This window comes from Marmota monax, unplaced genomic scaffold (genome assembly GCF_021218885.2).
Source record: "Marmota monax isolate L192 unplaced genomic scaffold, Marmota_monax_Labrador192_F-V1.1 WCK01_AAM20220418_F8-fsc00037, whole genome shotgun sequence".
In the NCBI taxonomy this organism is placed as follows: Eukaryota; Metazoa; Chordata; class Mammalia; order Rodentia; family Sciuridae; genus Marmota; species Marmota monax.
The window spans coordinates 12,195,327-12,209,180 of NW_026693245.1; the positions used below are offsets into that span (position 1 = coordinate 12,195,327).

The 13,854-nt window shown below is 36.9% G+C and overlaps 1 protein-coding gene across 6 annotated transcripts in view; it reads right to left on the bottom strand.

The window, feature by feature from the left end:
* Pde4d (phosphodiesterase 4D) overlaps positions 1–13,854 on the bottom strand; it is an 816,241-nt gene that overhangs the window by 173,507 nt on the left and 628,880 nt on the right. For all 6 annotated transcript variants that reach the window (XM_058583143.1, XM_046456221.2, XM_046456224.2 and 3 more), the window contains exon 4: positions 8,652–8,725. In XM_058583143.1, the coding sequence (XP_058439126.1) occupies positions 8,652–8,725 (74 nt within the window). The remainder of the gene's footprint in view (positions 1–8,651; positions 8,726–13,854) is intronic.

Sequence of the window (13,854 nt, forward strand, 5' to 3'; positions counted from 1 at the left end):
AAGATCCTGGAATAACATATTTCAAACACTGAAAGATAATGGGTTCCAACCAAGAATTGTGTATCCAGCGAAATTAAGCTTCAGGATGGAGAATGAAATTAAAACCTTCCACGATAAACAAAAGTTTAAAGAATTCGCAGCTAGAAAACCATCTCTTCAAAACATCCTAGCCAAAGTATTACAGGAAGAGGAAATGGAAAATAACAATGAAAACCAACAGTGGGAGGTAGGACAGTAAAGGGGGGGGGAAACAATCAAAGAGGAAAACAAACCATGTTTAGTAACAGAAATAAACAAATATGGCTGGAACAACAACCCATATCTCAATAATAACCCTAAATGTTAATGGCTTAAACTCACCAATTAAGAGACACAGGCTAGTAGAATGGATCACAAAACAAGACCCAACAATATGCTGCCTACAGGAGACGCATTTGATAGGAAAAGACATACATAAGCTGAAGGTGAAAGGTTGGGAAAAATCATATCACTCATATGGACTTCGGAAACAAGCAGGCGTGTCCATACTCATATCAAATAAAATAGATTTCAAGCCAAAGTTAATCAAAAGAGATAAAGAGGGACACTACATACTGCTTAAGGGAACCATACACCAACAAGACATAACAATCATAAATATTTATGCCCCAAACAATGGTGCAGCTATGTTTGTCAAACAAACTCTTCTCAAGTTCAAGAGTCTAATAGACCACCACACCATAATCATGGGAGACTTCAACACACCTCTCTCGCCACTGGACAGATCTTCCAAACAAAAGTTGAATAAGGAAACTATAGAACTCAATAACACTATTAATAACCTAGACCTAATTGACATATATAGAGTATACCACCCAACATCAAGCAGTTACACTTTTTTCTCAGCAGCACATGGATCCTTCTCAAAAATAGATCATATATTATGTCACAGGGCAACTCTTAGACAATATAAAGGAGTAGAGATATTACCATGCATCTTATCTGATCATAATGGAATGAAACTGAAAATCAACGATAAAAGAAGGAAGGAAAAAGCATACATCAATTGGAGAATGAACAATAGGTTACTGAATGATCAATGGGTTATAGAAGACATCAAGGAGGAAATTAAAAAATTCTTAGAGATAAATGAAAACACAGACACAACATATCGGAATCTATGGGACACATTGAAAGCAGTTCTAAGAGGAAAATTCATTGCTTGGAGTTCATTCCTTAAAAAAAGAAAAAACCAACAAATAAATGATCTCATACTTCATCTCAAAATCCTTGAAAAAGAAGAGCAAAACAACAGCAAAAGAAGTAGAAGGCAAGAAATAATTAAAATCAGAGCTGAAATTAATGAAATCGAAACAAAAGAAACAATTGAAAAAATTGACAAAACTAAAAGTTGGTTCTTTGAAAAAATAAACAAAATCGACAGACCCTTAGCGATGCTAGTGAAGAGAAGAAGAGAGAGAACTCAAATTACTAGCATACGGGATGAAAAAGGCAATATCACAACAGACACTTCAGAAATACAGAAGATAATCAAAAACTATTTTGAATCCTTATACTCCAATAAATTAGAAGATAGTGAAGGCATAGATAAATTTCTTAAGTCATATGATCTGCCCAGATTGAGTCAGGAGGATATAGAAAACCTAAACAGACCAATATCAATTGAGGAGATAGAAGAAACCATAAAAAGACTACCAACTAAGAAAAGCCCAGGTCCCGATGGGTATACAGCAGAATTTTACAAAACCTTTAAAGAAGAACTAATACCAATACTTTTCAAGCTACTTCAGGAAATAGAAAAGGAGGGAGAACTTCCAAATTCATTCTATGAGGCCAACATCACCCTGATACCTAAACCAGACAAAGACACTTCAAAGAAAGAAAACTACAGACCAATATCTCTAATGAACCTAGATGCAAAAATCCTCAATAAAATTCTGGCGAATCGGATACAAAAACATATAAAAAAAATTGTACACCATGATCAAGTAGGATTCATCCCTGGGATGCAAGGCTGGTTCAATATACGGAAATCAATAAATGTTATTCACCACATCAATAGACTTAAAAATAAGAACCATATGATCATCTCGATAGATGCGGAAAAAGCATTTGACAAAGTACAGCATCCCTTTATGTTCAAAACTCTAGAAAAACTAGGGATAACAGGAACATACCTCAATATTGTAAAAGCAATCTATGCTAAGCCTCAGGCTAGCATTATTCTGAATGGAGAAAAACTGAAGGCATTCCCTCTAAAATCTGGAACAAGACAGGGATGCCCTCTCTCTCCACTTCTCTTCAACATAGTTCTCGAAACACTGGCCAGAGCAATTAGACAGACGAAAGAAATTAAAGGCATAAAAATAGGAAAAGAAGAAATTAAATTATCACTATTTGCAGATGATATGATTCTATATCTAGCAGACCCAAAAGGCTCTACAAAGAAACTATTAGAGCTAATAAATGAATTCAGCAAAGTGGCAGGATTTAAAATCAACACGCATAAATCAAAGGCATTCCTGTATATCAGCGACAAATCCTCTGAAATGGAAATGAGGACAACCACTCCATTCAAAATATCTTCAAAAAAAATAAAATACTTGGGAATCAACCTAACAAAAGAGGTGAAAGACTTATACAATGAAAACTACAGAACCCTAAAGAGAGAAATAGAAGAAGATCTTAGAAGATGGAAAAATATACCCTGTTCATGGATAGGCAGAACTAACATCATCAAAATGGCGATATTACCAAAAGTTCTCTATAGGTTTAATGCAATGCCAATCAAAATCCCAATGGCATTTCTTGTAGAAATAGAGAAAGCAATCATGAAATTCATATGGAAAAATAAAAGACCCAGAATAGCAAAAACAATGCTAAGCAAGAAGTGTGAATCAGGCGGTATAGCGATACCAGACTTCAAACTATACTACAGAGCAATAGTAACAAAAACAGCATGGTACTGGTACCAAAACAGGCGTGTGGACCAATGGTACAGAATAGAGGACACAGAAACCAATCCACAAAACTACAACTATCTTATATTTGATAAAGGGGCTAAAAGCATGCAATGGAGGAAGGATAGCATCTTCAACAAATGGTGCTGGGAAAACTGGAAATCCATATGCAACAAAATGAAACTGAATCCCTTTCTCTCGCCATGCACAAAAGTGAATTCAAAATGGATCAAGGAACTTGATATCAAATCAGAGACGCGCCGTCTGATAGAAGAAAAAGTTGGCTACGATCTACAGTCGGTGGGGTCGGGCTCCAAATTCCTCAATAGGACACCCATAGCACAAAAGTTAATAACTAGAATCAACAAATGGGACTTACTCAAACTAAGAAGTTTTTTCTCAGCAAAAGAAACAATAAGAGAGGTAAATAGGGAGCCTACATCCTGGGAACAAATCTTTACTCCTCACACTTCAGATAGAGCCCTAATATCCAGAGTATACAAAGAACTCAAAAAATTAGACAATAAGAGAACAAACAACCCAATCAACAAATGGGCCAAGGACCTGAACAGACACTTCACAGAGGAGGACATACAGTCAATCAACAAGTACATGAAAAAATGCTCAACATCTCTAGCTGTCAGAGAAATGCAAATCAAAACCACCCTAAGATACCATCTCACTCCAGTAAGATTGGCAGCCATTAGGAAGTCAAACAACAAGAAGTGCTGGCGAGGATGTGGGGAAAAGGGTACACTTGTACATTGCTGGTGGGACTGCAGATTGGTGCAGCCAATTTGGAAAGCAGTATGGAGATTTCTTGGAAAGCTGGGAATGGAGCCACCATTTGACCCAGCTATTCCCCTTCTTGGTCTATTCCCTAAAGACCTAAAAAGAGCATGCTACAGGGACACTGCTACATCGATGTTCATAGCAGCACAGTTCACAATAGCAAGACTGTGGAACCAACCTAGATGCCCTTCAATAGACGAATGGATAAAAAAAATGTGGCATTTATACACAATGGAGTATTACTCTGCATTAAAAAATGACAAAATCATAGAATTTACAGGGAAATGGATGGCATTAGAGCAGATTATGCTAAGTGAAGCTAGCCAATCCCTAAAAAACAAATGCCAAATGTCTTCTTTGATATAAGGAAAGTAACTAAGAACAGAGTAGGGACGAAGAACAGGAGAAGAAGATTAACATTTAACAGGGATGAGAGGTGGGAGGGAAAGGGAGAGAGAAGGTAAATTGCACGGTAATGGAAGGAGACCCTCAGGGTTATACAGTGGAGGGGGTAGAGAGAGAGGAGGGGAGGGGAGGGGAGAGGTGGGGAGGGGGGAGGGTGGATGATGGGAAAGGCAGCGGAGCACAACAGACACTAGTATGGCAATTTGTAAATCAATGGATGTGTAACTGATGTGAATCTGCAATCTGTGTATGGGGTGAACGTGGGAGTTCATAACCCACTAGAATCAAAGTGTGGAATATGATATGTCAAGAAATTTGTAATGTTTTGAACAACCCACAATAAAAAATTAAAAAAAAAAAAAAAAAAAAATAGATACATTAAGGGATATCTGTAAAATAGTTGGGGCTGTGTGTGTGTGTGTGTGTGTGTGTGTGTATTTCATCTAGTGGCTACACTTAATAAGCACTTAGTGTCTGTCACACGCTATACTAAGTGAGCACTTTAAATGAATTATCTCACTTAACCCTGACAAAAAGCCTCAAGGCTGGTAGAATCATTGTTCTCATTTTACCAGTGAGAAAAACAAATCTTTGGGAAGTTGAAAATCTGTTCCAAACCAGCAGAGATTTGAGGTAATGTGACTCTAGGGCTGTACTCTACTCTACTCTTTGTCTTAGCTTGGGATGCTTTTGTGGAAGCCGAATGGATAACCACACAGATGTGCAGTTGGCAGCAGACTCTCTAATGCTGAAGATGACGACTATCCTAGCAGGTCTGGGGGGATGCTTACAGAAAGCACTTTGGTATTTTGTAAATTCTCACTCGTTCTATTCAGCGTCTGGCTCTGGGTCATTGCTCTTAAGTTTATTGGTGTCAGCTTGGGATTGAATTTTTGTGTTTGATTGAAAATACACCATGATTCACTTCTGACTTATTTTAGTTTTTTTAAATTATGAAAAATAAAAGTCGGGGCTGGGATATAGCTCAGTGGTAGAACACTTGCTTAGCATGTGTAAGGCTCTGGGTTGATCCCCAGCACCAAAGAAGTGAGAGAAAGAGAAGAAATTAAAAATATAAATTTGAACTTGATAAATGCTTCATTTAAAAAAGGTCAATGTTTTAAACTGCTGCTTTGAAATAGCTCTGTTTTCTATACTAGTAGTTACCTTCTTGCTGAGAGTTTATTATTCAGATGAGTTTGGGGATATTCAGGATGATATAGTTATAGACTAGAGTTTATTCAAATGACTTCAATATTGATGTCTGAGAATGTTTTTTAGTCCTTGCTCTGTGAAAATTTTGAAAACATTGACTTTTTGTCTGGGAAAATACAAATAAACATTTATCCTTTTCTATAGTTTTGGAAAACCAAATGGTTAACTTGCTACTAATTCTCATTTTATCAATCCTACCACTGACACTTGGGAACTTGACATCTTGATAAGTAACAAGCAGAAAATATTAATCACTGAATTCATGGTAACTTGACAGATTATTTTTAAAAAGAATGAGCCACAATTTATTCTTGGAATAAAAAAAAGTCTAAAGGGCACAAAAGAGCAAGAAGATCACAAGAAACCATTAGTGGGCTAACACCAGAGCTCTTGGATGAGTTCTTCCTAGACACCTACCCTAAAGCAAATTTAAAAAAAAAAAAGTTCTTAGATGAGTTCTTCCTAGACTCCTTTCCTAAAGCAAATAAAAAGGTAGTCTGTGAAAGGCAGCACAGGTCTTCTTCAAATTCCAACAGTGAGCTTGGAAACATTCTAGTGGCACAGGGAGTGCAGGGCAATTGAATCCTGATTCTTTCAGAGTCATCATGCCATATACCAGTGACATCCTCTTTGCTAATACCAAGCACAACAGAGTCCAGCTGTGTTGAGATTGAATTCTACTATTCCGACACCCCAGGAAGCTGATTTGGTTTGAATTAATAAAGGAGGTACAAATCTGCATTGACCAAAAAGGAGACCATGCACTGGCTTTCACTTAGAGTCTACCAGATGATATTGTAATTCAATGTCTCCATGGGCATTGCATAGTTAGTCAAAGCAGGTGTAAGTTCAGGTGTTAGCTATGATTTTCTCACTCCCTCCTTTCCATTTTAATATATTATGTGCCTGTAAATCAGTTGAGAACCTCTGCCTTGTATAGAATGGGCCTGAGGACATTTCTTTGGAGATAGAAGGACCAGTGTGATACCTTCACACCTGTTTGATTAAGTGTCTGTTATATTAAATGCTTGCACTCAGGTGACCACATCCAAAGGAAATTTACAGGGCATTAGTTTCTTGTTTGCCTTTTAGAGACAAGACCTAGATTTCTTACTGAAATTTGAGACTGCAAGTTTAGTGGCAACCAATAATTTCATTTTTCCTTCAGAGCTAAGAAGTTCTAGAAGGTTATGTTTGTACCCATAACCTACTGACTAGCAAAGGCCTCAGGGCTATTGAGGTCAGCCTGATGTTTTACAACTGGCCATGTTGTATAGACAACACAACTGGAGATAAATGGTTTCTTCATGGCACACCCTCAGGCTTTAAATGCTGAACAGCCACTTTACACTTTCAGTCAACAAGCATTTGCAGAGATTTAGAAATGAGGTGTCCCCCAAACGTTCGTGTGTGAGAAAATGCAAATGAGGTGAAATGAGAGTTGTAACCTAATTAGTAATTTAAACCCCTGAAATGGATTAACTGGGTGGTAACTGAAGGCAGGTAGGATGTGGCTAGCGAAGACTGGTCACTGGGAGTGTGCCTTTGGGTTTATATTTTGTCTCTGGTAAATGGAGCTCTTTGGCTCTCTCTGCTTCCTGTTGGCCATGTTCTGAGCTGCTTTCTTCCTCCACACCCTTCTACCATGATGTTCTGCCTCATCTTGGGCCCAGTGGTCAGCCATCTGTGGACTGAGACCTCTAAAACCATCAGTGAGCCCCAAATAAGTTTCCCCTCTTCCATAGTTTGTGTCAGGTATTTTGGTCACAGCAATGAAAAATCTGACTAAAACAGAGGAATTATTTTGTGTTCTGATAGGCACTGGGAATGTGAACCAGCCACACCCCTGCTCTTGGGGAACTGACATTGCTGAGGATCAACCAGTTGATCAGGCAAGTAGGGCACAGGGAGAAATGTGCTTGAATAACAGGATGCAACCAGACGGAGTAGGAAAGACATGCCAGCCAGCTAGGGCTGGTCACTGTGTGTCTATATCTGGCAGTGTGAGGGACAGTGCCCCCAAAGCAATTATATTTAAGCTGTGATGAGAAGAATGAATCAGTTAGCCAAGTGGAAAAGAAGAAGGAGAAGGTAAATGTTCAAGCTGAGGGAAAGACAATCGGCCCAGGGTGCTAGGTTCCATCTCAATTATTTGTGTTGTGGCACTTTTGCTATTTTTTTTTTTTTTTTAGAAAAGCTTTCTCTATCACAGGAAGTACTTGCATAATAGCTTCTAGTGAATCAGGGAAATGCGGATTGTAGAGGTAAATTATGTTATTATGGAGTGGAAAAGTTCAGTTTTTTCATGTTCTTTAAGAAGTAGTAACTAGTATAAAATATTATAGACTCAGATATACCATAATCCCTAATAAATTTCTACTCACTGTCCTCTTAATATTGATTTGATTTTTTTGTTTTGCTTTGGAAAATTCTTCCAGGCTGATAATCTTAACACTTTATTATAAATAATACTTTAAAAAATAACAGATATTAGAATAATATTTTATCAGTTTCTCATTTAATTTTGCAAAATTTACTTCCTTCTTTTCGATTTTTTAGATTTATCAAGATCCTCCAATTTAAAAAAAAATTTGTAGTTGTAGGTAGACAGAAAATCTCTATTTTATTTGTTTTTTATTTTTATGTGGTGCTGAGGATCGAACCCAGTGCCTCATACATGCTAGGCAAGCACTCTATCACTGAGCTACAGCCCCAGCTCCAAAATCCCCCAATTTTAAATCATTTTCCATTTCAAGTTTCCCTCCCTCAAACACTTCTATTGTTATTACATCAATCTCAATTTTGTTAATTGCCTCATGAATGCTGCTGCTCAGAGAGTCAATCACAGCAGGAGAATCAAAGATCTTTGTTGAGATCTGGTGTTTTTCCAGTTAATTGTTGTCTTAGAATTAACAGTATGACTTTGAGATATCATTAAGGCGTGATGAGATTATTTGCCTGTGGCTAATTTATGAAATAAGCCAAAACTATAAAGTTACTTTGAGTATAAATAACTGGCCAGAAGACAAATCACGCCAGGTAATTTCTGACAGAATCACCATATTGATTTGTCATACTGTTTCATCCCTGATGTTAGAATCACCACCACTCTATATTTATAGTGAATTAGCAGGGTCTCATCTGATGTCTTGTTAATGTCCATGGTTAGATAGCATGGCAGTGACTCAGAGAAATTTAATATTTTGTCTTGAGTTCAATTCAAATTGAGATGACATTCTTTAAAAGCTCAGCAAAAAGAGGGAATAAAGAATAACTTACTTGCTAGGCGCTCGATCTTGCAAATTAGTTAATGCAGCAAAATTGTTTCGTACAGTTCGCAGGCTGGCTAAGACCTACAACAAAAAGAAATTCTTGAGATGTCTTAAACTGGGGTCATCTTAAATGCAATTAAGAATGGTTTGTTAAGAGGAAATCTGATAATGCTTAAAACTTAATTTCATATACCACTAAAGAATCTACTAGCACTTAGCAAACCTTGTATGCATCCATGTGAAATCCACAGAGATCACACTGTCAAAATTTTCCAGAAATCCCTTTTCATTATCTACAAATGTGGTCACAGCAGCAGCAGTCTCCATAGCATTCCTGTATTCCCAAGTCACTAACACAATATCCCAAGCAACATGTGTGTTGCATTTTATGCATATATGAAATAGCGTAATATAAAATACTAATGAAGCTTACTTTAAGGATAAAAATAAAAATTATTCCAAAATTCTTTTTAAGAATTTACCAAGAGGGTTGGGGTTGTGGCTCGGTGGTAGAGTGCTTGCCTAGAATGTATGAGGCACTGGTTTCGATCCTCAACACTATATAATAGTAAATAAATTAAATAAAGGCATTGTGTCCATCTACAACTAAAAAAAAGAAGAAGAAAGAAAGAAAGAAAGAAAAAAGAATTAACCAAGAGTTCCATATTGCAGTCAGTAAGCTAAGTAAATCTTAGATCGCTTTTCAGCTTTGCCATGTGTCTGTACCAGCTAGTGCACAGATGGTCTTTTCCTTGGTTAAGACTGTGAATGACAAGAAGTCCCCAAGAAAGTATTTCTCACATAAAATGCAACTGCTCTCTCTCTATCTATATCTATATCTCTATATCTATATCTATCTATCTATCTATCTATCTATCTATATATATATATATATAGAGAGAGAGAGAGAGAGAGAGATACATACATACATACACACACTTCCTGGAACACAGAAAATACTCAATAAAATGGCATCGTATGAATGAATACCTAGATGAAATGTATCTACACATATGACAAGGCAGGAAAACGATGCCACCACCTCTGATAGCCCCCTTTCCTAATTCCAGTCGGGACTAGAAGGTGGCCAAGGAATGGAAGTGAGCCTAGGAGAGAAAAGTTGCATGAATCTACTGCCTCTGGCTTTTTCCTAGAATGGGCTCCTTTCCTCAGGGTGGATCCTAAATTAGGTGGAATTATAGGTGTTCTGGATGTGAACCAGAATGCTAAATTTATCTAAAATGTGTCTTGGTAAGTACTAGGGTATTGCACAACAAACCAGGCTGCCTGAATCTGTTAAGTATTAAATGTGTGAACCTGAACAAGTTATGTAAGCCTCTCTATACCTCAGTTTCCTTAAATACAAACTGTAACTGATATTTACCTCACAGGATTGGAGTATGAATTATAAGAAATGACAGGTTAGGTGTCAAGAAAAAGCCCTCAGTTTGTGTGATTTCATTGGGGTAGCATTTCACTTGATTAATGATTTGGCACACATACAGGGACTTTATTTAGTGACTATGAGTGGTACTACAAGGGGCCCCCCAAATTCTAATTGCTCTAAGGGCTCCAGAATTGTCTCCAGAGTTGTTTTTTTTTTTTTTTCATCTGGCATGGATCTAGAGTCAGTTTATATTTTTTTCCAAGACAAAAACGTTTCAGACTTCAAAAAACAAAAAATTGACATTAATTAATTTGATCAATGGAAGTTTGTGCATTGGGACAGTGACCTACAGCATTTCCCCTGAAGGAATCTGTGGTGCTTCCTAAAGAGCCGACCATGATTAACTCAGTCACTGGAAAATCGTGGCTCATTACCACACATAAACAACCCACAGCTCTGAAAGGTCACACTGCCTATGACAGAATATTCAAATAGCTAACTGCTGACATCAGACTACGATGTCTTTCAACAGGCATGGAATCTTGACTGATGCAGAAATAAATTGGATAAATGATCCACTGTCATTAAATCATGCAGACTTAATTTATATTTTAAGAAGTGAATACTGAACACATTTGAAAAGCATTTTAAATAAGATTATTGCACCAGCTAATTGATCCCTTTTCTAGGCAAAAATTTTAACTTCAGAATTCTGAGGATTTTATCATAATATGCTGTTGTAAATTCAACTGCATTTGACAGCTGGTAAATAGAAATGATATTGTAGGTAAATCATATTCCATGCTCATTTGAGAGGAAATTAATTCATGAAAGGAAACATTAGTTCATAAAAGAAATATTTTCTGTAGAGAATTTTTGCCTGTGTTATAATAATACAGATATTAAACTGGATTTTTTTTTTGTTTTGTTTTTTATTTTTTTTAAACTGGATTATTTTGTTTGGGATTTTAAGTTTTATGTATTTATTTTGAATAAATCATACATTTGCTTGCTGTAGACTTTAAGTAGAAACGTAACTATCCAGCAAAAAGTCTCATCTCAATAATTAAGCCAAAATCAAAATTATTGTTATTTATGCGATAGATGAACATGGAAAGGGATACTTCAGTGGCATTAAAATATTCATATTGTTCTATTTCTTAAACTGTTCATTATGATGATGATGATGATGATTTATGCTCTATATAATCACTAGATATATTCTTTCATATGTATGAACTATCTCAAAACAAACAAAAAATAAAAATGGAAGAAAAAGTTCCCCCATCCCAGTCCCTCTTTCAGGCATCCAGTTGCCAGTCCCTGAGACTGACTTTGAGGTTGTGTCTTACAGTTTGCTTTTACAAACACTGCTGTAGTAAATAGCCCTAGGATACATCATTCCCTGTGTGTGCAAGTCTTAAGTCATTGTGGCTTTCTCTCTCTCTCTCTCTCTCTCTCTCTCTCTCTCTCTCTCTCAGTGGTAGGACAAGCAGTATTTTATAAATTTTTAGATTAAGTGTTAAATATTATCCTTAGCCAAAGTATAAATAAAAGTTTATATTTGCCAAAGTATAAATAAAAGTTTCAGACAGATCTTTTAAGGGGTGCTTCCTGGGGAATCCTTATCCTAAATATCACTGGGTTTGTCTTTGCAGAACATAAAGAGGTAGGTAACTGCTGCTGGGGAGAAGAAATGGAAATAGTTTTACTGGAGCCCCTGAGTTAAGGTTCCATTATTTTTTGCTTTTGTTCCAGGGCTGCTCTCCCTCCCCATGAATTCAGCTCTCTAAGAGATATAGTCAGAGCTTTATTGCCCCTATAATTTTCTTCCCTTCTTAATGTTGTTAACCAAAGAAATCCCTGAGGTTTCTTCCATGTGGCTCAGTGGCATAAAATTAAGGTCACTGCTTTCTCTTCTTCTCCTACAAGTAAAATGTAACAGAACAAGATCAAAAATACCTCCGGAATGATGAGAAACACACACCTTAGGAAAGAAATACTGATAGTACTACAGAAACATTGTAGACAGAGATGATCCGTATACTGGCCTGTGGGGTGGGATGTTATTTATAAAGAGCTCTCAAACTTCTTTATGTGATCTTAAACATCTATTGATCAGTAGGATTTACCAAAATTGACAGAAAAATGTGGGCTTCATGAATCAGTAATGAACAGCCTCAAGGAGAGTTTTGAGGATTGTTTTTCAATTCAGGTACACCTTAAGCCACTAGGTGGCGGTAAAACACAGACTGAGATTCTTGTGGGGTGGGTGTATCCTGCGTGAAGTGAAAGTATTCCTGATCCAGGTTTTAACTTCAGAAGAAATGCTGGAGCCAACCTAGAATTATGTACAAGATAAAAAATGTATTTTGATAGAAAAGAAAATCTCTTTCCACTTATGTTTTTGTTGAACCATATGAAATTGTTTTGGTTATGTCAGAAAGTTATTGGCAATTTCCTATGAATGACTGTAAGAGTTCAGATATCTAGAAAGATGCTAGTTGCCATTTACATTAATCAAGTCCAAGGAAATGCTGGGGGAATAAAAGCACCTGAAACGAGATCACTCTTTTCTTCCATTGCTTCACAGAGAGGGCCTGGTGGGTTCAGCAAACTTAGGGACTGTAATGAGATCATAAAAATCTCTGTGGGGTGAAATATTTTAAAAAATATTGGTAATGTCCTACTACTATAATTAATGTTCTACAGTATTAATAACTACTATATTGTTTCCTAAAAGTATTCTGGGTGCTGTACTTTGTTCAGAGAAGGCAAAATAATGTGGGTATTCCTGCCTAGTCTTCATGGGTTGGGCATGTCTCTCTAGACTGACTGATGTGAGGCACTCCCCAGGGAGTCAGGATAATGTTTGGGTGGGGGTTTCCTGTCTTTTGCTTCATCAAAGATTCCACTTCTTTCAATATTACAGACTTCCAGATGAGAATTCCAGGAGACTTAGAGTTTTACAAGGTTGTCATAATTGCAAACAGTGGAATTAGAAGGCCAGAGACGGCTGACTCCAGTATTCAGCAGTGTTGTGCTTCCTTGGTGCTCTTGGGCCCTCAGGAACTCTGGCCAAGTTGTTATTCTTGTGGGAGGAAAAGGGCAGTAGGGTCGCTCTCAACACTCAAGTCTCTGTGCCGAAGGAAATACTCACACCAGAATACTCATACCAGGAAATACTCAAAGCAGAATTTCAGTTTTGAAATTGAAGTATACAAACTAATTAAAGTTGGAACTTTTTCTGGGGCTCAAAGAGATTCTGAAATTATATGGAAAAGTCTAAGCCACCAGAGGTAGAAGACAGTTCAGGTTGACCCCTAGCAAAAACTTTACTCTAACGGTGTCTTAACATTAGAATAAAACATAGAGGGATTTGTAAGATCCTTCCTGAAAATTAGGCCTAACCAAGATGTTCTAGGTTCAGCTCCATCCAACAAAATGGGATATATCTTTTTGTGACTTCCTAAATTCTCTTGTAATTTAGTATTTTATTCTTTTCAAAACCCAAAAGGCCATAATTTAGAAATAATAGGGCAGGATCCTTTCATGTTTCGGGGCTGCACTCAGGCCTAAAGAAATGGGTTCTCAAGAAGACGAAGATGAGATGGGTTGGAGGAAGGTCCTTGACCATTTTGGACAATAGTGGCTTGTTTTTAAGATCATAAGGAAAGTCGTAACACCCAGAAAAAACAAACCTAAATGGATTGAAAGTAAGAAAAAAAATGTGAGCAGTAGTTGTTTGGGGATTGTGAATTGTGGGAAATTTTCTTCCTTTTGCTTATATTAATTTTTCTAAAGTTTGTATGCAGAAACATCT